A 24,032-nucleotide genomic window follows, 5' to 3' on the forward strand; every position below is an offset into this window, starting at 1 on the left:
TTTTGAATGCATTTCCTTCATTGTATCTACATATAACATATTCAAAGCTATTTAGCAGTAGCAACATTTCTTAGACAAACACCATCCATTAATGTAATGCATTCTGCTCCTTCCAGAGACCTAGTTATCCCCAGTTTCAAAATTTCATGTGGTATTTTCTACATTACAGAACATGAAAGTGTGCTGTACTCATGACTGGCATGAACAGTTAATGACACACTATTACTTGCACCTCCTTAATTGACTTTCATATTAAGGCTTTAACAGAAGGAAGTAGAGGATCTGTGGCTTACATAGAAAAATTACTACATTGCAAGCTGAGCTCCAAACAAGAATCTCATCCTAATTCATCATTAGGCGAAAAGCCTGAGGAACTGAAAGAACCAGCTATGCTTTTTCCAGTTTCCAAATGCTTGAAGAAGTTTTACATTAATGGCTTTTGATGCTTTTAATGATGTCAAGGATGGGATTTAATTGCCTTATTAATTCTCTTGATTTGCTGCCAAATGTTAAAGGCAATTTGTGATTACTGAGCTAATCTTTTCTGATTATGAAAATCCATTATAGGAAGAAAAATATAAAATTCAGAAAAGTGGAAATGATTTATAAAAATGTTAGAATATATTTAAAAGAACAGAATGTTTGGACATGGGTTTAAAATTCCTCTGAAAGGATTTGTTATGAGATTGTAAGATATCGTTGTGTATATTAATATTTAAACTGTTGTTTCATCCTTAAATTAGAGAGATAATACTGTTCATTTTTAAAACTCTTCTTAAACTTCCCAACCACAATCACAAGACTCTGATGTGATAAACCTGAGTGATTTATTTAATCTTACTGCCCTAATCAACTCACAAGATCTCTGTTGTCTCAGATCTTAGAGCCTGGAAAAACCCAGTTATTAATTCCTTATTATCCTTTCCCGAAATTCTCTGGTTTGCTGACATGCTAATAAGATTCCAAGAATGTTCTAAAGAAAGCAAAAGCAAAATCACCACTAAAAATGATTGTGTTCCGAACTTACAGATTGTTTCTTTTTTCTCCCTTCTCCCTGAATTCATTTTCAACTGAAATAAATTCTGTCCTTGAATGTGTGTACATAACTTCTTGGGCAGGCTGTATTCACTTGTCATCAAATATAAATATTAAAAGCCTTAAAGATCTTAAATCCTAATTCAAATTACCTTTGCCAGCATACCAAATACCTCAGGGTGGGTGTATTAAAAGCTCTAAAATGATTCTGCTTTTACTTTTTAGCCAAATGGACATGTTTTATTCAGGATCCTTAAATAAAATCCTTATTCAGCTCATCCACATTACCTTTGAAGACTTCTCTTTCTTTCCTTCACTCCTTCACCCTTCCCAGCCCTTCACCTTGGATACCTGCATCTCCTGAGCTCCCTTCCTGCTTGAGGTCTTCAATGCATTGAGGAACTGCCCTCTCCACCCTCTCCAGACAAGAAGCAATGTCTGATCCTCCTTCAGGCTCACCATTTCTTTACCAGGGAAAACTTATGTGATCTCCCTGGTCCACATGATCCCACCCACCCCTCCCCCCACCCCTCCCCCACCTCTCCCTCCACCCCTCCCCACCAAATCTATATCTCTTGGCATTCCAGCCTTTCCTCTGCAGCTGGTATTGCAGATGCCATTTTAAATAAAATTAATTGTATAATTCTTTATTATTGCCTCTATCACTTCAGCAGTACTGAAATCAGGGGGATCATGCTGTTTTTCTCCCATTATTAACCTCAAACATCTATGCATCTGCCACAAAGTGGGTATACACATTCTGTCAACTGAATGACAATAAATGAGTGACTGTCTAGAGCACATAAACAGAGGCAGACAGCCAAAGGACTGGACACAGGAGTAAGCACAGACCATCCCTTATCAACTCTCTAACAGTTAGCATTTATACTTGCCTACATTTCTATACAATCTTTGTATTCCAAAAGATTTATAAAACATTCTGAAACACACACACATACACATGATTACATAAACATCTGAGCATGCACACACACACTCACAGGTATCAGTGTTTCTGGTAGATAAGATGGCTGCATTCAGCAGCTATAAATCAGGCTTTTAAAAAATAACCCTCCTTCTTAAAAAGTCTTTGACAGTTAAAAGAATTACTCTGCATTATGATCCTGAAGAAAAAGTTGAAGGATTAGCTAGACCTCAAGATGGAGGAAGGTGGGAAAAATTCCAGTTGGTGGATGCAGAAAACAGATTTCCAGTCGTTTCTTCCTTCTGGCACTTTCATGAGATGGTAGAATAGAGCAGAGAGCTTAATTAAGAAGAAATAATTACCCATAAGTTTTAATATGCATTGTGTGTTTTTTAAACTATATTCCCATGTGCTGTTTTCTTAAAAAAAAAAAAAAAGAGCCAGATTTTGCAAACAGAAAACCTGCTCCACACTGGCTGTATAGCCCTGACTGTCCTCTCCAGTCCTTAGTTTCTTCACATGAAAAATGGGAATAATCCTAACAAATGCCACTGGAAATAAAAGAGATCAGCTAGAGAAAGTATGTAGTCTGGTGCCTGGCCACAGAGCATTGCTTCTTTCTCCTCTCCCTCTACCTGTCTGCTGGCAAAATTCCAGTGTTTTTATTGAGAGCCTCTGGATTATCTGGGTTTCGGTGTGATGTAATAATGCCGGCAGTCATTTGTTTTAACTAAAAGAAATTAAGAGTAACTTTGAAAGGGAGAAAGAGTTTTTTCTTTCTTTTCTCAACAATAAAGCAGCTTAATGTTTGTATGTGAAAGGGAGACACAAAAATACATATTTGATTATAAAACCCATCCTTGGATTTTGTGTTAGGCTATGTTTTCACCAGGAAAAACTTTTTTTTTTTTCTTAAAAGCAATACTTTTATGAGAGTCTTTTCCTTTCTCTCTCTCTCACACACACCCCTTTCTCCCTCTACTCCTTCCTCTCAAAACGTATCCTTCATTTCTATACTTCCTCACAAGTGGAGAATGCAGTTGCTCTCAAAACCTCTAAAGAATTCACTAGTATTAAAGCTCCAGTTAAGTCTCGCCACTGTTTGGTCACAGGGTTTTTCATTCTGTCCAAAGCTGATTGTAGGTCTTGTAACACATCTCTGTAGCTGTTTCCATAGTGAGCACTCCAAGTATAAAGAAAATCATAGGCAGGTTTCCACATCATCTATAAAGGAAAAAAAATTAGACTAGTTTGTAAATAAGTCAGAGAGGAAAATAGATGCTTTAAAAAAGGGTTAAAAAGGTTCTTAAAATTTGAAAACAGAATACTAATTATATATATATATATATATACACACATACATATTTACACACATTTATTTAACGTCACAGATGATGCTCAGTCGCACAGTCAGGTCCAACTCTTTGTGACCCCACAGACTATAGCCTGCAAGGCTACTCTGTCCGTGGAATTTTCCAGGCAAGAATATTGGAGTGGGCTGCCATTTCCTCATCCAGGGGATTTTCCCAACCCAGGGATCAAACCCATGTTTACTGTATCTCCTGCATTGGCAGATGGGTTCCTTACCACTAGTACCACCTGGCAAGTACAATATCACAGAAAATATGTTTTAATAACTATCACTCCTGTTATATCCCTGTGTTTCTAAAACTCTAGATTTTAAAAACAATGACCATAATAGGGCCTTTTTTTCTAGATTCATCTAAATACTGCTCATTTTCTTCATGTGAATTCCTTGTGCAATTTTTTTTATTATAACAAATATTACTGATAAACTTTTCACTCTCTGACACAATTTTAAGGTTTAAGTCATAACTCTTTTATTGTTATATATGTATCTGTGGTGATCTTTACCACACCATATATAACAAGAAGGAGCTGAACAGTATATCTAATGCTTTAAGTCACTGTATTTGAGCAAGTCTCAGTTCAGTTCAGTCACTCAGTCATGCCCAACTCTTAGCGACCCCATGGACTGCAGCACGACAGGCCTCCCTGTCCATCACCAACTCCTGGAGCTTATTCAGACTCATGTCCATAGAGTCGGTGACACCATCCAACCATCTCATCCTCTGTCGTCCCCTTCTCCTCCTGCCTTCAAACTCTCCCAGCATCAGGGTCTTTTCCAAAGAGTCAGTTCTTTGCATCAGGTGGCCAAAGTATTGGTGCTTCAGCTTTAGTATCAGTTCTTCCAATGAATATTCAGGACTGATTTCCTTTAGGATAGACTGGTTGGATCTCCTTGCAGTCCAAGGGACTCTCAAGAGTATTCTCCAACACCACAGTTCAAAAGCATCAATTCTTCAGTGCTCAGCTTTCTTTATAGTCCAACTCTTCCATCCATACACGACTATTGGAGAAATCATAGTTTTGAGTAGACATACCTTTGTTGGCAAAGTAATGCCTCTGCTTTTTAATAGGCTGACTAGGTTGGTCATAGCTTTTCTTCCAAGGAGCAAGCATCTTTTAATTTCATTGCTGCAGTCACCATCTGCAGTGATTTTGGAGCCCCCCAAAATAAATTCTCTCACTGTTTCCATTGTTTCCCCATCTATTTTTCATGAGCAAGTCTATAAATAAGTAAAAATGTAGCTTCATGATCAAGTCAAAAGGAACACAGAAATATACCTCTCTAATTAAAAAATAATTTAATGATATATTTTAATAACCAAAAGAAGAATAGATATTCAATACTTCATTGTGCTTTCTCTAAAGCACCTACCCATACCAATGATCTCATTGTTTCCATAGAAATAAATGTACGTCAAAGAGGAACCTCACAAAAGAGGGTGTATATAATGGTAACCAAGGCAACCAGCCTCAGAGAGAATAGAGACAAAGGCTGACCAAATAAGACAAACTGTAGAAAACACACACAGACACATAGCCAGGTTAAAATACATTTTTTCTAGGATAATAACAAAATGAACCCTGTACTTTTAATCAGAATATTTGGAATATAAACTTTGTTACTTGCTACTTTCTGGGTTCGCTAAACTAATTCATTTGTGATTTTATCACTTGCAAAGTGCAGGAACACAGACTGTGAGTGACATATTATGCAGAGCTGCCCCTTTAAAATAGAGCCTCCATTAATAGTAATATCACGTGAAGCAGGGCCTTGAGATCTAATTGTCACCCTTCACTGATATCTCCATATACTCTACATTGAAGCTAACAGAATGAAAGACCTAAATAAGGAGTTCTGCTATGTTTCATTTCAATCTAAATATTAATGAAAGAGTAGGCATCAAGACCAAAGTATAGTTTTATGTTATTTATTCAACTGGCATTCCTGGGAAGCCATGAACACCTGTATTTTCACCTCTCCAGGCAAAGCTTGATTCTTCAGGATACTGAATGGAAGAAAATTATCAGTTAAACCATATTGATGTGGTCTTGATGCAGCAACAGAAATCACACCATATTTCTGTATATAAGATTTATCCTCACCAAGCACTGTATCTTCCATCACAGTAAACTGTGAATGAGGTGTTCTCTCATCTACTTTCCTGAACACTCACACTGAAACCAAACTTCCCAAAGTGTAGGTTCCACCAATACTCTGCCATGCAAAATGAGTTGAGGCACAGTAATAGAACCTTACTGTCAGATTCAGTCTTGCCTATCACTGCTAAGATGCACAGAAACACTAACTGAATAGTTTATTCTGTAGCGGGTATATCTCAGTTCAGTTCTGTTCAGTCGCTCAGTCATGTCCAACTCTTCGTGACCCCATGGACTGCAGCACGCCAGGCCTCCCTGTCCATCACCAACTCCCGGAGCTTATTCAAACCCATGTCCTTCGCATTAGTGATGTCATCCAACTGTCTCATCCTCTGTTGTCCCCTTCTCCTCCTGCCTTCAATCTTTCCCAGCATCAGGGTCTTTTCAAATGAGTCAGTTCTTTGCATCAGGTGGCCAAAGTATTGGAATTTCAGCTTTAGCATCAGTCCTTCCAATGAATATTCAGGACTGATTTCCTTTAGGATGGACAGGTTGGATCTCCTTGCAGTCCAAGGGACTCTCAGGAGTATTTTCCAACACCACAGGTCAAAAGCATCAATTCTTCAGCGCTCAACTTTCTTTACAGTCCAACTCTCACATCCATATATCACTACTGGAAAAACTATAGCTTTGAATAGATAGACCTTTGTTGGTCAAGTAATGTCTCTGCTTTTTAATATGCTGTGTAGGTTGATCATAGCTTTTCTTCCAAGGAGTAAGCATCTTTTAATTTCATGGCTGCAGCCACCACCTGCGGTGATTTTGGAGCCCCCAAAATTAAAGTCTCTCACTGTTTCCATTGTTTCCCCATCTATTTCCCATGAAGTGATGGGACCAGATGCCATGATCTTCATTTTCTAAATGTTGAATTTTAAGACAACTTTTTCACTCTCCCCTTTCACTTTCAACAAAAGGCTCTTTCGTTCTTCTCCACTTTCTGCCTAAGGGTGGTGTCATCTTTGTATCTGAGGTATTGGTACTTCTTCTGGCAATCTTGATTCCAGCTTGTGCTTCTTCCAGCCCAGCATTTCTCATAACGTACTCTGCATATAAGTTAAATAAGCAGGATGACAATATACAGCCTTGACGTACTCCTTTTCCTATTTGGAACCAGTCTGTTGCTCCATGTCCAGTTCTAACTGTTGCTTCCTGACCTACATACTGATTTCTCAAGAGGCAGGTCAGGTGGTCTGGTATTCCCATCTCTTTAAGAATTTGTTGTGATGCACACAGTCAAAGGCTTTGGCATAGTCAATAAAGCAGAAGTAGATATTTTTCTGGAACTCGTGCTTTTTCAACGATCCAGCGTATTTGGCAATTTGATCTCTGGTTCCTCTGCCTTTTCTAAATCCATATCTAACTCTATATCCTATACCTCTGTAAAAGCTTTAAACTTATAATCTATGTTGGATTCATTTAAAATTCCCTGATGTTCAACCAACTGGTACATTATTTTTCAACTTTTTATATATTGTTTAAAATGCTAATGTTTATAGCTAAAGACATCTAAGACTTTATTTTAAGCCCCCCAGTGACTGAGTCTGATGAAAAGACGTGTTTGATGATATGATAAACAGCAACTGAGAGCATTTCAGTACCGAGATAATGACACAGTATCACAGAGAACAGATGTCTCTTAAGGACAGCGAATGGGTAATTTTCAGGTTGTGCACTACGATGCAGATTCCAAGTATATACCTTCACTAACTTTCTTGAGTAGAAAAGCTCTGTGTCAAGTATCTTGTCACAGTACAGCAGATTGTTATGTACAGAAAACACCTGAGGCATACTCAGTCACAAAGCAGCTCCTTGGTGCTGTCAGAAGCAGGTAATACACCAAAGTGATATGGGAATTAGAAAGTACAGATTCAGAAGTCCAGTGGTATATCTACCCACTTACTAAGGCAGCTGCTGCTGCTAAATCACTTCAGTCGTGTCCAAATCTGTGCGACCTCATAGACGGCAGCCCACCAGGCTGCCCCATCCCTGGGATTCTCCAGGCAAGAACACTGGAGTGGGTTGCCATTTCCTTCTCCAGTGCATGAAAGTGAAAAGTGAAAGTGAAGTCACTCAGTCGTGTTTGACTCTTAGCGACCCCAGGGACTGAAGCCTACCAGGCTCCTCCAACCATGGGATTTTCCAGGCAAGAGTACGGGAGTGGGGTGCCAAAGGCAGAGGGCCACATAATCCCTTCAAGTTTGGTAATTTGTACTGATAGCATAACAGTATCACCAGTTTTTGCAATTCAGCGGAATGTGGATAGATTGCTGAGTCCCAGATCCTAATTAGGACCTCTGAAGTGGGAAATGACTTCCCAGGAGTCTCCTGTATTTGTCAGAAATACAAGGAGACATATTGCCCCTACACTCATTAGAAATCCCCTGGAGTCTAAACTATAAGCTACCTAGAAATAGGTATAGTGGTTTTGAACTATAAACACATGGTAAACTTCATGATTTGTACTAAAGCATGAGCACATTTTGCATCCCGTTTTTGCTCCTATTTGCTGCGAACTAAACCTGGATATTCCTTTGGTGGAAAATTTGTTCTGCTATATATAATATCATTGGTGGCTCTCAATACAGATGACAGAGAAATACCACTGTGGTACACATTCAATGAAAATGTTTGAAATACATTGTTGTTAGTTATTTCACTTTTTAAATCAAAATTATTGAGCAACTGCTATAAGGAAAAGGAATAAAATGAATATAGCAGAGCTCTTGTTTTTAGAAGTTTTATAGCATGGAAGGGAGATTGATTCTTGTGGAAACGCTGGCCCAGTGTATGAACAGACAAGATTTGGTAGTATATAATAATTTAGAAAAATTCAAAACTACTTGCAGATTATAATTCAATGTAAGACAAAAAAAAAAATGGCAGTTCCATCAACTGAGAAGCACTATGCTGTAATAGAAAGATGAGAATTGATTTCAGAATCCTGGGTTCATATCCAATTTCCTTTTTCTTTTGGAGCATTCTTGCTTGGAGAATCCCATGAAGAGAGGAGCCTGATGGGTACAGTCTATAGGGTCTCAAAGAATATGACACGACTAAAGCAACTTAGCACCGTATGTCATGACATGGGATAGTTACAGTAAACTTATCAAATTATCAGAGCTTTTAATTTTTATTCTATAAAACAGTGATAATAATCTCTATGTCTGTGTCCAAAACACCTCATGAAGTGTCTGGCATATAGGATGCATTTAATACTTTTCAATAGGATATGATTGTACTTTTTGGTGAGGGAAAGATAGGCAGTAGGGTTTCAGCCTTACTAAGTTTGAAGTAAAGCAGGGGCTATCTGTTATCCCCAATAAGAAACTGAAATAGAGAGATGACCTCTAGGGAGCAGGCAAGGGTTTAGCATAACTCATGCTAAAGTGATGGTGAAAAGAATGAGAGTAGAGGAAAATGACAAGGAGGAAAATAAAGGTGTAAAAAGTTTAAGCCATAATGAAGTCTACAATTGGGGACCACAATTAAGAAACAGAAGCAATAAAAGGGTGGAGAAAAGCTGGTGTTAGAGTAATAGAAAAATGAAACAGATTGCTTCATGCTGCAAAAGTTAGACTAGATAGTATCCCCCAAAGGACATTCAATGGTTTGCTCACACAAATTTATGTTCATGCAGTTTCCCAATTCCATGTTCAGTGACACACTGGAAGATTAAAGTCATCCATGTTGGAAGAATTTACACCGAGGACAGTAGTAAAAGCTATAAATTAGGGCTTTTCCTCCCTGGACAAACTTGTACAACTTCTACCAGCATAGCACTCTCTCACTGAAGATGTCTCTCTTCTGTTACTTCTGCTACTTGGAACATCAAGTGATGTGGAAACATGAAAGAAAATGGAAAAAGTTCAGGATTTTGGCAATTAATAGGAATTTGGTAACCTTGGAGGAGGCAGTTTCAAGAGAGTGAAAGGCAGACTGCAGGTATAAGCAGGCGCCAAGGAACTGGAAGCCAAAGAACAAACGGGTCGCATCTGGGATTTGGAAGTTAAGGGAAGAGAGACAACACTAGAAGTAGAGGCAGTGGAAGATAAAACTACGTTTCAAAGGAAAATAGTCTGTAAAAAGTGATATTATATAACTGAAAGGAGAATTTGGTGTGAATCCTAACTTAGCCAGATGGAGAATTTAGGGCTGCTGGGGATTAAAGAGGTAGCAAATGTAACATATTCAAGGAGAAAAGTCAACTTTCTTTAGGCAGAAAAGACATAAAGACAGACAAACATTAAAATAATTATGGATTGGGGCAGGTAATTAAGGGGGCAAGTATCAAGAATAATCGAGAAGGGATTAGATCAAAAGCATATGTTGTAGTTATGTACTTGATACACTGATGAGAAATATTAAATTTGAGGATCTATATTTTCCCTCAAAATATAACTTTTTCTATATTAAGCACAGTAAATATAACTTTTTCTATATTAAGATTTGCCTTAACAAAGCATGATAGAAGTCCAGCTTTCATCAATGCAATAGTCTAATCAGTTGTTTGTTGTCCTATATGGTATAGGTATATGACAATAGGGCTCAAATTCTTAAATACTTACATTTTTATTTCTTCAGCACTTTTTATTGTTTAAAATCATTCTAGTTTTCTTAGCAAGTGAATATATGTTATCATAGGCAAAGACAAAAAACATAACTTGCATACATTAATTAACTATGGCCTTTATGTCCATCACGAACTCGATGGACATGAGTTTGAGCAAGCTCCGGGAGTTGGTGATGGACAGGAAAGCCTGGCGTGCTGCAGTCCACGGGGTCACAAAGAGTCAGACACAACTGAGCGACTGAACTAAACTGAACTGATGGACTTTATGAAGTTATATCCAAATAAACATACATAGTAAGACAACAAAGGATTCTAAACTTTATAATAAATTAAAGAGAAAACAAAATTATTTGCTCTGGGAAAGTTTGAATGAATAAAATGAGTAGAATTAACAATTTTCTTTCTAGGATGATCTAAGTTAAAACCTCTAGGATGATCTAAGTTGAATCTAAAAAAATTGGAAATGAGTTGTGGACTGCCAAGAACTCTTCCAGGTTTATGTTATCTTATATCTATTCAGTGGATTAAAAATAGTTCTTCCTCTCTTGCTCAATGCTATGATCTAAGGAAAGATATTCAGGAACTCTGCACTAATGCTCTGACTAATCAAAAGGACAACATGCTCTTGAAGGTTTGTTTTTGTTGAATTTTTCCTAATGACAAAACAATTTCCATCAGCCTTTTCATCTTTATCATAAGTATTTGACACAGAGGCATCATTCTCATCTCTTTAAGATTTTTTATGTTAACTTCATGGTGTTTATGGGTTCATCTTTGAATAGGAAGCATGAGGCTGATGAAAGCCGAGAGTTGTTAATTTCTCGCCTCTGTGCTATGATCTCTTTGTATAAAGGGCAGCAGCATCAGTAAAGCATTTAACCTATGAAGTCTGAGCAGTTTCCAAATCCTCAGAATTTTTATAGTAGGAATACGTCTTTGATTTATCTTTCAGATATTAGAAGACAAATAAAAATGTAAAGGAGCAGTGAAAAAGTAATGTGTGATGCTAAAAGAAATGAAACAGGATAGAGTTTTCCAAATTTAGAGTGCTTGTTCCTAAAAGCCAATCAGATGTATTAGATAATGCAATAGATAATGAAATGCAACATGAACAAAAGCAATTCAAATTGAGCAAAGCATTCCTCATCTTATTTTAGCTCATAAAATATGAATAGTATAAAGAACGCAAGTGGTTTTAACTACCTTGAGATAATTACATTTTGCCACATTAAAGAATTAATAATCCACCTACTTTCCTCATGAAACTATAGAAGCAATGTTTCATTTTAAGTACAATTATCTGATGTATCAAGGCAAATTTGCCTCATTAGTGATAATTATATGCGTTCTATCTTCAGTGCATCATTTACAATATCCAGGTGGTCCTTCCATCACTTGTAGTCGGTAAATACATAAATATTACTGAAGATGAGGTTGCCATTATCTTCAGAAAAGAAAGGAGGCTAACATATCAGGCATCCCTATTTCCTTAGAAAGGAGACAGCACTTGGACTTGGTTAAAATTTGACCTAAGATTCTCTTCGAAAAGTCCCTTTGGGCAGAGACAGCTGTGTTTGCTCTAGAAATAACCTCTTGAAACTTCAGGGATTAAGCATGGGCTGCCGTCTTTGGGGTCTCACAGAGTCAGACAGGACTGAAGCGACTTAGCAGCAGCAGCAGCAGCAGCAGAGGAAGACAGAAGACCCATTCCTTGCTACTACGTCAAAACAGTCTAACATCTTAGGAAAACCTAGGTAGGAAAACCTAGGTAGGAAACAAGTCCAGGTCACCTGGCTATAAATATGAGGCCATTTCACCAAAGTATTACCACACATTTATTTCAGTATTAGATTGTTAATAAATACTAATTTAAGTCTTATAATTAGCTACACCGGTTTTCTGAATTTTTTTGTGATCATTAATAATAAAACTTGATGGAGAAAAATCTAAATTCTAATACAAATATTAGTGTTTATAAATACATTTTAAAATACCTTTGTAATATTTAACCTAATATGACTATTACTTCTATCTGATTTTTAGTGTGCTAATCAGACACATTGTTGTTGTTGTTTAGTCGCTCAGTTGTATCCAGCTCTTTGTGACCCCATGGACTGTAGCCCTCCAGGCTCATCTGTGGAATTTCCCAGGCAGGAATACTGGAGTGAGTTGCCATCTCTTATACCAAGGGATCTTCTTTCCCATGGGTCAAATCCGCGTCTCCTGCACTGACAGGTGGGTTCTTTACCACTGAGCCACCTGGGAACCCAATCAGATATATAATGCAGAATTAAACCACATATCACAGGAATACAGTGTGTTTCCCCATATATTACACTGTGATGTCTTTTTTCTCTATTCTATCATCTCAAAAAAGAAGGAGTGTATATTTTTAGAATTACAGATTATAGTACCGAGCATTATAGTACTCTACAAAATAAACCATGATAGTCTAAATGTTATGTCACTGTGCCAGATCTCTAGTACAAACAATGAACATCTGAGAAATTATTCTAAACACTTTGCCACTGGTAGATGAATTTTCATATAATATGTTCTCTTTTTAAAGAAATTATTAATATATTTCTTACTGTAAAACAGCAGCAAACCATAGACATAAGCACCAAGGCTAGACCTGAGCCAGGCCCAGATACAAAACCAGGCAATACCACACTCTATAAGCAGAGTCCATACGTTGCAGTGTGAACCAGAAAACCATAAGAGTACAAGGATGTTCCTTTCACTTTTTATAAGAGATATTTTCCAAAGAAAATTAAATGCTGTTAAGCCAGTAAGAAAAATCTGATCAGCCAGGTTTCCACCCCCTCCCCTCATTTTTTCTGTGCATCACCATTTGCCAGTCTCTCAGAAGAAGGTTTAAAATCACTGTGGGGCTGGTGCACTGAGATGACCCAGAGGGATAGTACGGGGAGGGAGGTGGGAGGGGGTTTCAGGATGGGGAGCAACATGTGTATACCTGTGGCAGATTCATGTTGAAGTATGGCAAAACCAATACAATATTGTACAGTAATTAACCTCCAATTAAAATAAATAAATTTATATTAAGAAAAAATAAAATAAAATCACTGTGGTTTTTCCCTTATCTACATTCTTTCTATGGTTACTCTTGGCTATATTACTTAAAAATTATTATACTTCATTCCCTTTTTCAAAATCACGCATTGTCACACAGTTGTCACATTCACCTATTCCTCTTAGACAAAATAATAAATAACATGTATTTAGCTATTACAATGTGCAAAGCATTGTCCCAAATATTTCACATTTCAATCCTTCAAACATCTGAAGAATAGGAGAGTATTATTTGCTTCATTTTACAAGAAAAAGTGATTCCTAAAAACAGTCAAGTAATGTGTCCAAGGTCTTAGGCTAATAGCTGGTAGAGCTGGGACAGAAATCCAGACAAGGAATTTTAACCAATGGTCTGGCAGTCATTCAAGACTCTCCAAAGTATATCTATGTCCAGCCATATCTCCTCATAATTATTAAAATGGCCTATCTCCTCAAACACTCAGTGGTCTCCTCAGTGGCCTCTAGAAGTCACTGTATCCTGAGCCCTGAAATCTCCTCTAGTCTTCACCAGTTAGTAACATGTTACCTATCCTTCAGGACTAAGATATGCCCTCTGAAAGCTCCTGACTCTTTGATTATCTTTTATTTAGTTAACTCTGAAAAGAAGTTATCATCAGCAGAGCACAGTGAACAGAACTGTGTGTAAAACAAACCTAGATTTAAATCCTACTTCTGTCACTTATCTGCCACATAACTCTGGATAGCTAACACAAATGTATTCACTCAGTTTGCATATCTGCAAAAAGAAAATTGTTTAATATTTGCCTTGAAAAGTTTGTTGAAGTAAAGGAGATATTGTAAAGAAAACGCTCATAATGATTGGATGACACACAGTAAACATATAACTATTATTCTCATTATTATTTATATTCACTTATTTTAGCATCTAGTCATATATGTCTTTGAAAATATAACAATGCAAATATTAACAGTTTATCCCAATTCCCATGCCAAATGAAATGTGACTTCAGAGAGAAAAAAATCATATCTTTCATTCTGTGTTTGTTGTAGTTCCTATGTTCCAATGTTGAGAACTGATAATCACAGAAAACATGTTAATTGTATGGATGATTTAAATACTGAATAAGGATACAGAGGTGAGAGTCTAAAAAAGTAGGAAGAACTCCATTTAGAACTTTCATTCAGCTATAAAAAAATAATAAAATTACCTGTTTAAGGATTCCTACTTTACCATTTTAAAGCTAGACTTAAAATAAAGTGCTCTGAACACTGCAGCAGCCAGTTGGAGAACGAGGAGGGAAAAGATTGCTAGAAGATAAGACAGAGAATTATCTTCTCACTGATTAAGTGCAGATGGCAAAACATATAAATATTGCCTATTATAACTCTCTATAAATGAATGGATTCTGAGATGAAAAAATATTACCATTAGGAATGTTGACTTCACTGGACTTTTCTATGGGAGGATGGCCCATTTTGGTAAATCAGACAAGAGATCAGCCTCAGCAGGTTTATTGGTGCCTGTTGAGGTGGAGGTGGAGCCCAGTGGGCACTGCCAGAGGTAGTTTAAAAGGGGAAGTGAACCTTTAGTGTCCTTGGTGAATAAATGTTCATACTGAGTAAGATGGAAAGAGCACAGCCTTTATTGTTAGGCAGGGGACCAATGTGAGACAGTTGCTAAGGAAATCACTTCTGTCATAAATAGTAATAATCTCCAGAAAGTTAAATAAAGGATACCTAGTTTAGGCTGGTGAGTATCTTGACCCCTAAACCCCCAGCATTCTACTTGTAAAATACAACTGCTTTTAAATATGGACTCATTTTTTAAATGTTTTATTGCTACCTATTTTGAAAAAAAGTAGGCTCAGAAAAACTCAGAAAAAAATTTTACTAACATTCACAGGAAATTTTTCTTTGTATAGTGTAAATATACTCTTTTCTCAAAAGAAATACTCTGAAAAACACATTTTGCTTATAATCATATTCTAGGTTGTGTAACTTTGCTTTTTATGTAGGAATTGTGACATCATTAGAAAAACTGAATAACTTTTCTTAAAATTTTACTTGGGGCAATGGTTAATTTAAAATTGTTGTTCTCAGACATCTCCAGAGAGAAGCTTTTTTCATCTTATAGAAGAATAAAAAGTGGCCAAAAGAAAAATGTGACACTCTTTTGATAATCCATTTTTAAACTGGCTGAGGCGTTGAGACAAATTTTGATAGAATCATGACATGGCTTGAAAAAAAAAGAAATGAGCTTTTTAAATTCCCCATCCCAACCATAACTCCCAGCTCTGCCACTCAGCCACTATACTGTATTTGAATTGGTGGTCAATGTGTAGGGGTTAAAGTATAAGGACCCCAAAGTCAAAGGTCTGTGCTCCAGACTTGGTTCTGTGAGTTTCTAGCTATGTGCATTTGAGCAAGTTACTTAGCCTCCCTACAGCTCAGATAACATTAGTATCCACCCCACAAGTTTTTGGTTGAAAGGATTAAATAAGTTAATTTTTGAACTGTTACTGGAATAGCGACTGGCACAGAGTAAGTGCCAGATAACTGTTAGATAAAATAAAAATAGAACAAAGGAAAAAGGGAGAAGTTGAACAGCAAGGAAAGTGAGTGAAAAGAAGCTGATTGTAGGCATTGGCACACACAGGAGGAAATTTTCTAAATGCATGTCCACTGAGGAAGTGAGATAAAGGAAATAAAAAGCAGCATGGGAACCACAAGAACTTGTTATCTCCTTGCCTCAGTTTCAATACCCTCCCTCTGCATACCCTATCCAGAACTAATAAAAGTATGTTTTGAAATCAACTGCTTAACCTGTAAATTAGTCTCATTGAAGAATCATCTCCTCCTTAAGAAAAAAATATTGTACAGGTTTTTTTTCTTTTTTCAGAGACATGGAAACTAGCACACATTTACCCTTCACAGTACATAATCTAAAAGGTAAAGAATCTCATAGATTATTCGGAATAGCTTGAAGCCAATATACTATGAATTAGTTTCTAAACATTTAACCATATGCACCAAAGTGATGGGGGCTTCCCGGGTAAAGAAGACAGCGGTAAAGAGACACCTTCAATGCAGGAGCCACAGGAGACGTGGGTTCAATCGCTGGGTCCGGAAGATCCCTTGGAGGAGGGCATGGCAACCCACTCCAGTATTCTTGCCTGGAGAATCCCATGGATAGAGGACCCTGGCAGACTACAATCCATAGAGCTGCGAAGAGTCAGACACGACTGAAGCGACTTAGCACAGCAAGCACCAAAAATTGAACAACAGGCCCTAGAAAGACACACAGAGGTTTTCCTTTCTGCTTCTGAGTATTTATCAGCCTCAGGCATAGACTTAGTCATTCGTGATTTGGGCTGTGCTAAAGTAAATAAAGGAAAAGTAGGCTGTTAGCTGGCCTCTATGAATATTTGCCGGGAGGACAAACTGAAAACAACCACAATTTGAGAGAAGTTGGATATTTAACAAAATTCCTTGATAAACAACTCTATGTAAAATCTTTTTAAAACCAGAGCTTAGTGAGAAAAAAAAAACAAGCCCTGATTTCAACTGGACAACTTTTTTTGGAAATATATATATATATATATATATATATATATATATTATAACTGTTTTAGGTTCACAGCAAAATTGAGAGGAAGATGCAAAGATTTCCCATTTATCTCCAGCCTCCACACATGCATAGCCTTCCCCATTATCAACATCCTTCACCACAGTGGTATATTGGATACAACTGATGAATTTACACTGATACATCATAAGCACTCAAAGTCCATAGTGTAGGGTTAACACCTAGCTTTGTACATTCAATTGGTCTGGACAAATATAAAATGATATGTATTCATCACTATGGCAAAAATCCTTTGCATTCTGCCTATTTATTCCTCTCTTCCAAACTCTGGCAACCACTGATCTGTCTCCATAGTTTTGACTTTTCCAGAACATCATATGTTTGGAATTGTACAGTATATAGCATTTTCAGATTGGGTTCTTTTCTTTAGTAATGTTATTTGAAGGATCTTCCACGTCTTTTCATAGCTTGATAACTCATTTTTTTATGTGCTGAATAAAACTTCATTGTCATGTAATATTCTAGTATACCACGGTGTACTTATCCATTCACATTCACCTACTGAAGGACATCTTGGTTACTTCCAGGTTTTACTAATTATGAATACAGAAGCTTTAACATTCATGCACAGGGTTTTGTGTGGACAAAAGTTTTCACTGCCTTTGAGTAAATACCAAGGAGCAGGACTGATGGATCATATACCAAGAGTATGTTTCATTTGCCAGAAACAGCCAAGACGCTCCAACATAACTGTGTATTTCCATGAGCAATGAATGAGGGTTCCTGTTACTCATATTCTCAATAGCATTTGCTGCGGTCAGTGTTCTGGATTTTGGCTACCCTGACAGGTGTCTGAGTGTGTGCTTGTGCTCAGTTGTATCCAACTCTTTGAGACCCCATGGACTGTAGGCTGCCAGGTTCTAGTCTGCAGACATACCCTGCACACACAGGTGACATAGTTACTTCAAAGTAAGGAAATGTTCTCAAGACATTAATACCCAGTTCTATGCTCAAAAAGGAAGCAGAGAATATAGATTATGCCTCCTGTCAAGTCATTATCTAACTAGAGAGACAATTTTTCCTTAAGTGAAATATCTTGAAAACGTTTGCACTCATGTGAAACACAGATATAGGCCATTTTATATGTGCTCATCACAGGAATATTTTTATTTCAGTTCAGTTCAGTTAAGTTGCTCATTTGCGACCCCATGAACTGGAGCATGTCAGGATTCCCTGTCCATCACCAACTCCCGGAGCTTCTCAAACTCATGTCCTTCGAGGCAGTGATGCCATCCAAGCATTCATCATATGTCGTCCCCTTCTCCTCCTCCCTTCGGTCTTGCCCAGCATCAAGGTCTTTTCCAATAAGTCAGTTCGCATCAGGTGGCCAAAGTATTGGAGCTTTATCTTCAGTATCAGTCCTTCCAATGAATTAGTTCAGTTCAGTCGCTCAGTCATGTCTGGTTCTTTGCCACCCCGTGAATCGCAGCACACCAGGCCTCCCTGTCCATCACCATCTCCGGGAGTTCACTCAGACTCACGTCCATCGAGTCCGTGATGCCATCCAGCCATCTCATCCTCTGTCGTCCCCTTCTCCTCCTGCCCCCAATCCCTCCCAGCATCAGAGTCTTTTCCAATGAATCAACTCTTCGCATGAGGTGGCCAAAGTACTGGAGTTTCAGCCTCGGCATCATTCCTTCCAAAGAAATCCCAGGGTTGATCTCCTTCAGAATGGACTGGTTGGATCTCCTTGCAGTCCAAGGGACTCTCAAGAGTCTTCTCCAACACCACAGCTCAATTCTTCGGCGCTCAGCCTTCTTCACAGTCCAACTCTCATATCCATACATGACCACAAGAAAAACCATAGCCTTGACTAGACGGACCTTAGTCAGCAAAGTAATGTCTCTGCTTTTGAATATGCTATCTAGGTTGGTCATAACTTTTCTTCCAAGGAGCAAGCGTCTTTTAATTTCATGGCTGCAGTCACCATCTGCACTGATTTTGGAGCCCAAAAAGTAAAGTCTGACACTGTTTCCACTGTTTCCCCATCTATTTCCCATGAAGTGATCGGACCAGATGCCATGATCTTCGTTTTCTGAATATTCAGGACTAATTTCCTTTAGGATGGACTGGTTTGATCTTCTTGTGTCCAGGGGACTGTCAAGAGTCTTCTCTAATACCACAGTTCAAAAGCATCAATTCTTCAGTGCTCAGCTTTCTCTATGGTCCAAACCTCACATCCATACATGATTACTGGAAAAACCATAGCTTTAACTAGATGGACCTTTGTTAGCAAAGTAATGTCTCTACTTTCAATACGCTGTCTAGGTTTCTCATAGTGTTTCTCCAAGGAGCAAGTGTCTTTAATTTCATGGCTGTAGTCACCATCTGAAGTGACTTTGGAGCCCAAGAAAACAAAGCCTGTCAGTGTTTCCACTGTTTCCCCATGTATTTGCCATGAAGTGATCACACTGCCATGGCGTTCATTTTCTGAATGTTGAGTTTTAAGGTACCTTTTTCACTCTCCTCTTTCACTTTCATAAAGAGGCTCTTTAGTTCTTCTTGGCTTTCTGCCATAAGGGTGGCTTCATGTGCGTATCTGAGATTTTTTTATATTTCTCCCAGCAATCTTGATTCCAGCTTGTGCTTCATCCAGCTTGGCATTTTACATGATGCACTCTGCACCCTGTTAAATAAGCAGGGTGATAATATACAGCCTTGATGTACTTCTTTCCCAATTTGGAACCAGTCCATTGTTCCATATCCAGTTCTAACTGTTGCTTCTTGACTTGTATACAGATTTCCCAGGAGGCAGGTCAGGTGGTCTGGCAATCCCATCTCTTTAAGAATTTTCCACAGTCTGTTGTGACCCACACAAAGGCTTTAATGGAGTCAATGAAGCAGAAGTAGATGTTTTTCTGGAATTCTCTTGCTTTTCTGTGATCCAAAGGACATTAACAATTTGATCTCTGGTTCCTCTGCCTTTTCTAAATCCAGTTTGAACATCTGGAAGTTTTAGGTTCATGTACTGTTGAAGACTAGATCGGAGAATTTTGAGCATTACTTTACTAGCATGTGAGATGAGTAGAACTGTACAGTAGTTTGAACACTCTTTGGCATTGCCTTTCTTTGGGATTGGAATGAAAGCTGACCTTTTCCAGTCCTGCGGCCACTTGTGAGTTTTCCAAATTTGCTGGCATATTGAGTGCAGCAATTTAACAGCATTATTTTCTAGGATTTGAAATAGCTCGGCTGGAATTCCATCACCTCCTCTAGCTTTGTTCATAGTGATGCTTCCTATGATCCACTTGACCTCATAATCCAGGTGGTCTGGCACTAGGTCAGTTACCACACCATCATGGTTATCTGGGTCATTAAGATCTTTTTTGTATAGTTCTTCTGTGTATTCTTCCCACCTCTTAATCTCTTGTGCTTCTGTTAGGTTCATACTGTTTCTGTCCTTTATTGTGCCCATCTTTGCATGAAATGTTCCCTTGGTGTTTCTTTTTTTTTTTTTTTTTTTGTATTTCTAAATGTTTTGTTCCCTTGGTATTTCAAATTTCTAGTCTTTCCCATTCTGTTGTTTTCGTCTATTTCTTTGCATCTATCACTTAGGAAGGCTCTCTTGTCTCTCCTTGCTATTCTTTGGAACTCTGCATTCAGATGGATATATCTTTACTTTTCTCCTTGCCTTTTGCTTCTCTTTTTCTCTCAGCTCCTTAGACAACCATTTTGCCTTTTTGCATTTCTTTTTCTTGGGGATAGTTATGATCACAGCCTCCTGTACAGTGTTACAGTGTTCTTCAGGCACTCTTTCTATCAGATCTAATCCCTTTAATCTATTTGTCACTTCTACTGTATAATCATAAGAGATTTGATTTAGTCAATAAAAAAAGACTCATATGTCTTTATGGTAAATAGAGAAAATAATTATATAACTTACACTGAATAGTATACTTTATTTTAATATTAATATTTTTTTTTGCATTTTACGTATTTGCTTTGTTTTACATGCTGTGAGAAAGGGGATATTTCCTGCCATACCAGTAAACAAGGATTACAGTCATGAGTGATTCCAGCCCTTCAAATGTGAATTCCTGAGTCCTAAGGGTACCCAGGAAGAGTACCTGAGCTCTCTGGCCCGCTGGGCCACAATCACTCCCTACAGTGAGCATGGAGGAATTCAGGAAGTGAAAAATGCAGGATGCTGGGCCCAGATGGCTGAGATGCATATTAAAGGAATGATTTCAGTAAGCCCAGACTCTTGTATTTTCCCATACACAGAAAAGTGCTACATTGCTTAACTTGAGATATCTGGTTTTCTGTAATTTACCAAACACTTTTGATGTTCAGACTGCCTGCCCTTTGTTGCAAACTTCTATATGACTTGACTCTTCCCCCCACTTCCTCAGAGCAGTTCTTTCAGGGCTGCTCAAGATGCTGCCTCCCAGGCTTAACTCCGCAAAATTTCCAAATAAAACATAACTCTCAACTTTCAGTTTGTGACTATATTTTAAGTTGACATCTGTCGTTCTGTATTTGATGTCTATAGTTACTGTATGCAAAATTGTGAAGGAGATAGATAACGCACACAGATATCTCTAGCTATTGTTACCAACGACCTCACACCATTTACTCTCTTAAATTTTTTTGTCACCAAACATTATTTACCACCAAAGACTAATTCTATTTTTGAAGCTGATAAATAATTACTATTGTGTCCCTTTTCCTTGTCCTGACTGGGTCCCAACTCCTTCAAAGTTTATCTTTTCTCCGCCTCAAGTTCTTATAGCCCTTCATAACAACTGTCTATCTTATTTGGTCAATTTATTTGATAAAAGGCCGTATGCAGTCCAGTAGGAAAAACATCAATATATCTTAAAGGTTCTTAATACCATTAAAGAGTGATGTGTATATTTCAGATAACATCAATGGTTATAGATTCAGTGATTTCAGTGAGTGGATCCCTTAGGACACTCCCTCAATCAGTTAGTATATGCAGTGGACTCTTGACTGCATTTGATTTACTTTGTCTGCAGTTTTTTACTACTTAGATGAACAGAAATCTTACCTCTACAGCCACATCTCCAGATTTTCCTTGGTGAGGAATTTCATATGCCTCCATTTGTCGCTTTGTGAGTCGCACTAGCTTTTCAGCTAGTTCCCTCCAGCCTTTCCCAAGCTTGACAGCTGAAGTCAGAATAGCAGCCTCCTGGACAAGATGCACTACTAATCCTTGGCAATCAATCTTCAGCAGAGCCTGCAGCAACAACTACATGTCATAACTTTAAGCAACTAATTTGAACTTTTATCTAGAAATTAAATTTGTTATTACATATTCTAGAAACTTGCATCCTTTTTTTTCACCACACATATATTTGAGTTTTCTAAAATTCAAAGAGTTGATTTACTTTTAAGCGAATCCAACAAGCAAAGTACAGAGGATACAAACTAGACCAGAATTAAGGGGAGTTTCAGGGCTAACTTGGTAGCTAATTATAGGGCCTTAAGTAAACCACTTAACTAAAATGTCTCTTAATATCCTTAATTACCAAAGAAGGAAGTTGAATTAGCCACTTCCAAAGATACGCTGAAGTTTTAGCAGTTAATAATTTATTAACCCATGATTATTCACTATACAAACAGTAATTACTTTCCTTCCAGAGGACTGGCTATAGGATTCCTAGAGTGAGCACACAGCTGTTGGTAAACATTATTTAATTTTTTAATCAAAATATGATTTAAAACTCCCCAGAATTATATGTATTGCATAAAAATGAGAAACTTGGACAACCTTCAACAAAGCTATTGCTATTAATAACTTAAAAAATTAACTCTCTCCCTTTACCATCAATGTGCTGCTGCTGCTAAGTTGCTTCAGTCGTGTCCGACTCTGTGTGACCCCATAGACAGCAGCCCACTAAGCTCCCCCGTCCCTGGGATTTTCCAGGCAAGAGTACTGGAATGGGTTGCCATTGCCTTCTCCATATCATCAATGTAGTTAATGCTAAATTTAAATCACAAGGTATCAAATATAAAACACTTAGGTTTCAACAATGCAAAAAAGAAAAAATTCAGACTTTTTTTTATTCGTTAAGCATTGAGCTTTGTCAGTCACCATGCATGTTTCAAACAAGTCTACGAGTTTCTCTTTTGTCTTGAATATATTTTTAAAGTACAAGAGATTTATCTATATTTCTTTTCTGTTCAAATAAAAATGTTCAGTAGTCCTTCATCATTTAATGGCACTTAAAAGCTTTATCTATCATTATGAAACAATAAGTAAAAATGAATGACTAAGTGAAGCAACTATTACAGTCCAAGGAATGTTCATTCTTATGGATGCATTAGGAGAACTACTCATGGTCTCTATACATGGACTATATTTATCCGTAAATTTATGGAGACGAGTTGTGACCTCAGGGAGAAGCAGTGCTGAGACAGCAGGCCCCTGAGGGTGCTTTTAGTAAACTGTGGAGTGGGTTCAGTTTATCCCAGTTCCTTGTTTTAAGGAAAATAATTTGCACTTAAAGTTATAAAACCTAAGTTTAAAATCCAACTCCACAAAGAACAGGAATTTAGATAAATCACAAAATATCTCTATTTAATGACTTAAAGTGGATATTATAGTAATACTACCCCGTCTAACCCCTTAAAATCATTATGAAAGTTGAATCAGATGCTGAAGTGCTTAGAGTGTCAAACTGCAAAATATATAAAGACAGTCTTAATGTCTAGATATGATTGAGGAGATTGTAACCCACAATCTTTATAAGTTCATTTCCAGCTACTCCAAGCTGGAATCCCAAGTATATAATCCAAGAAAAAGGTACTCCTAATTCCATTGACTGTATAGTCCATGGGGTTGTGAGAGTTGGAAGCAACTGAATGACTTTCACTTTCACTTTTCACTATACCAATAAAGTTTCAAGAGGTAGCCTCTATACCATATGCTTCATCATCTTCTGGTTAGATAACTAGGCCTTAGCTCTTTCCTTTCAGAAATTTTGAAGCCTCCACTGAGGCACAACATGAAATTGTAGGAAATACTCACTTAAACGAGCTCTCCACCAGCACTATCTAGTTAGTCACCAAAGTGGCTCAACTATCATACACTAACATAGAGTAAGTGTAACCCAGCTTAAACTTTAAGACCATTTGGTCAATATAACCTTTTCTGCCACAAACAGAAACAAGAAAGCAATTTTCAGTTCAAACTTTCACGGGTCCATGCTGAACACAAGCTATGAGAGGTCATGAGCTATTGCAAAATGCATGTGCAGCTTCAACCAGGTAGATTAGCCAATGACTGTAAACATCCTGGATTAAGTGAG

The 24,032-nt window shown here is 37.6% G+C and overlaps 1 protein-coding gene across 3 annotated transcripts in view; it reads right to left on the reverse strand.

Moving 5' to 3' along the window:
* Positions 1-1,666: 1,666 nt before the first annotated feature.
* The window catches only part of MACC1 (MET transcriptional regulator MACC1), a 98,778-nt gene continuing 76,412 nt past the window's right edge, over positions 1,667-24,032 (reverse strand). For 2 of the 3 annotated variants that reach the window (XM_069587630.1, XM_069587631.1), the window contains exons 4-5: positions 21,770-21,958; positions 1,667-3,184 (exon numbers count right to left, since the gene is read on the reverse strand). In XM_069587630.1, coding sequence (XP_069443731.1) covers positions 2,972-3,184; positions 21,770-21,958 — 402 coding nt within the window. In that variant the 3' untranslated portion in view covers positions 1,667-2,971. Of the gene's footprint in view, positions 3,185-12,052; positions 12,318-21,769; positions 21,959-24,032 lie in introns of all 3 variants that reach the window. The other variant, XR_011256610.1, reaches the window with a different exon arrangement.

The sequence above is a fragment of the Ovis canadensis genome, chromosome 4 (assembly GCF_042477335.2).
Source record: "Ovis canadensis isolate MfBH-ARS-UI-01 breed Bighorn chromosome 4, ARS-UI_OviCan_v2, whole genome shotgun sequence".
In the NCBI taxonomy this organism is placed as follows: domain Eukaryota; kingdom Metazoa; phylum Chordata; class Mammalia; order Artiodactyla; family Bovidae; genus Ovis; species Ovis canadensis.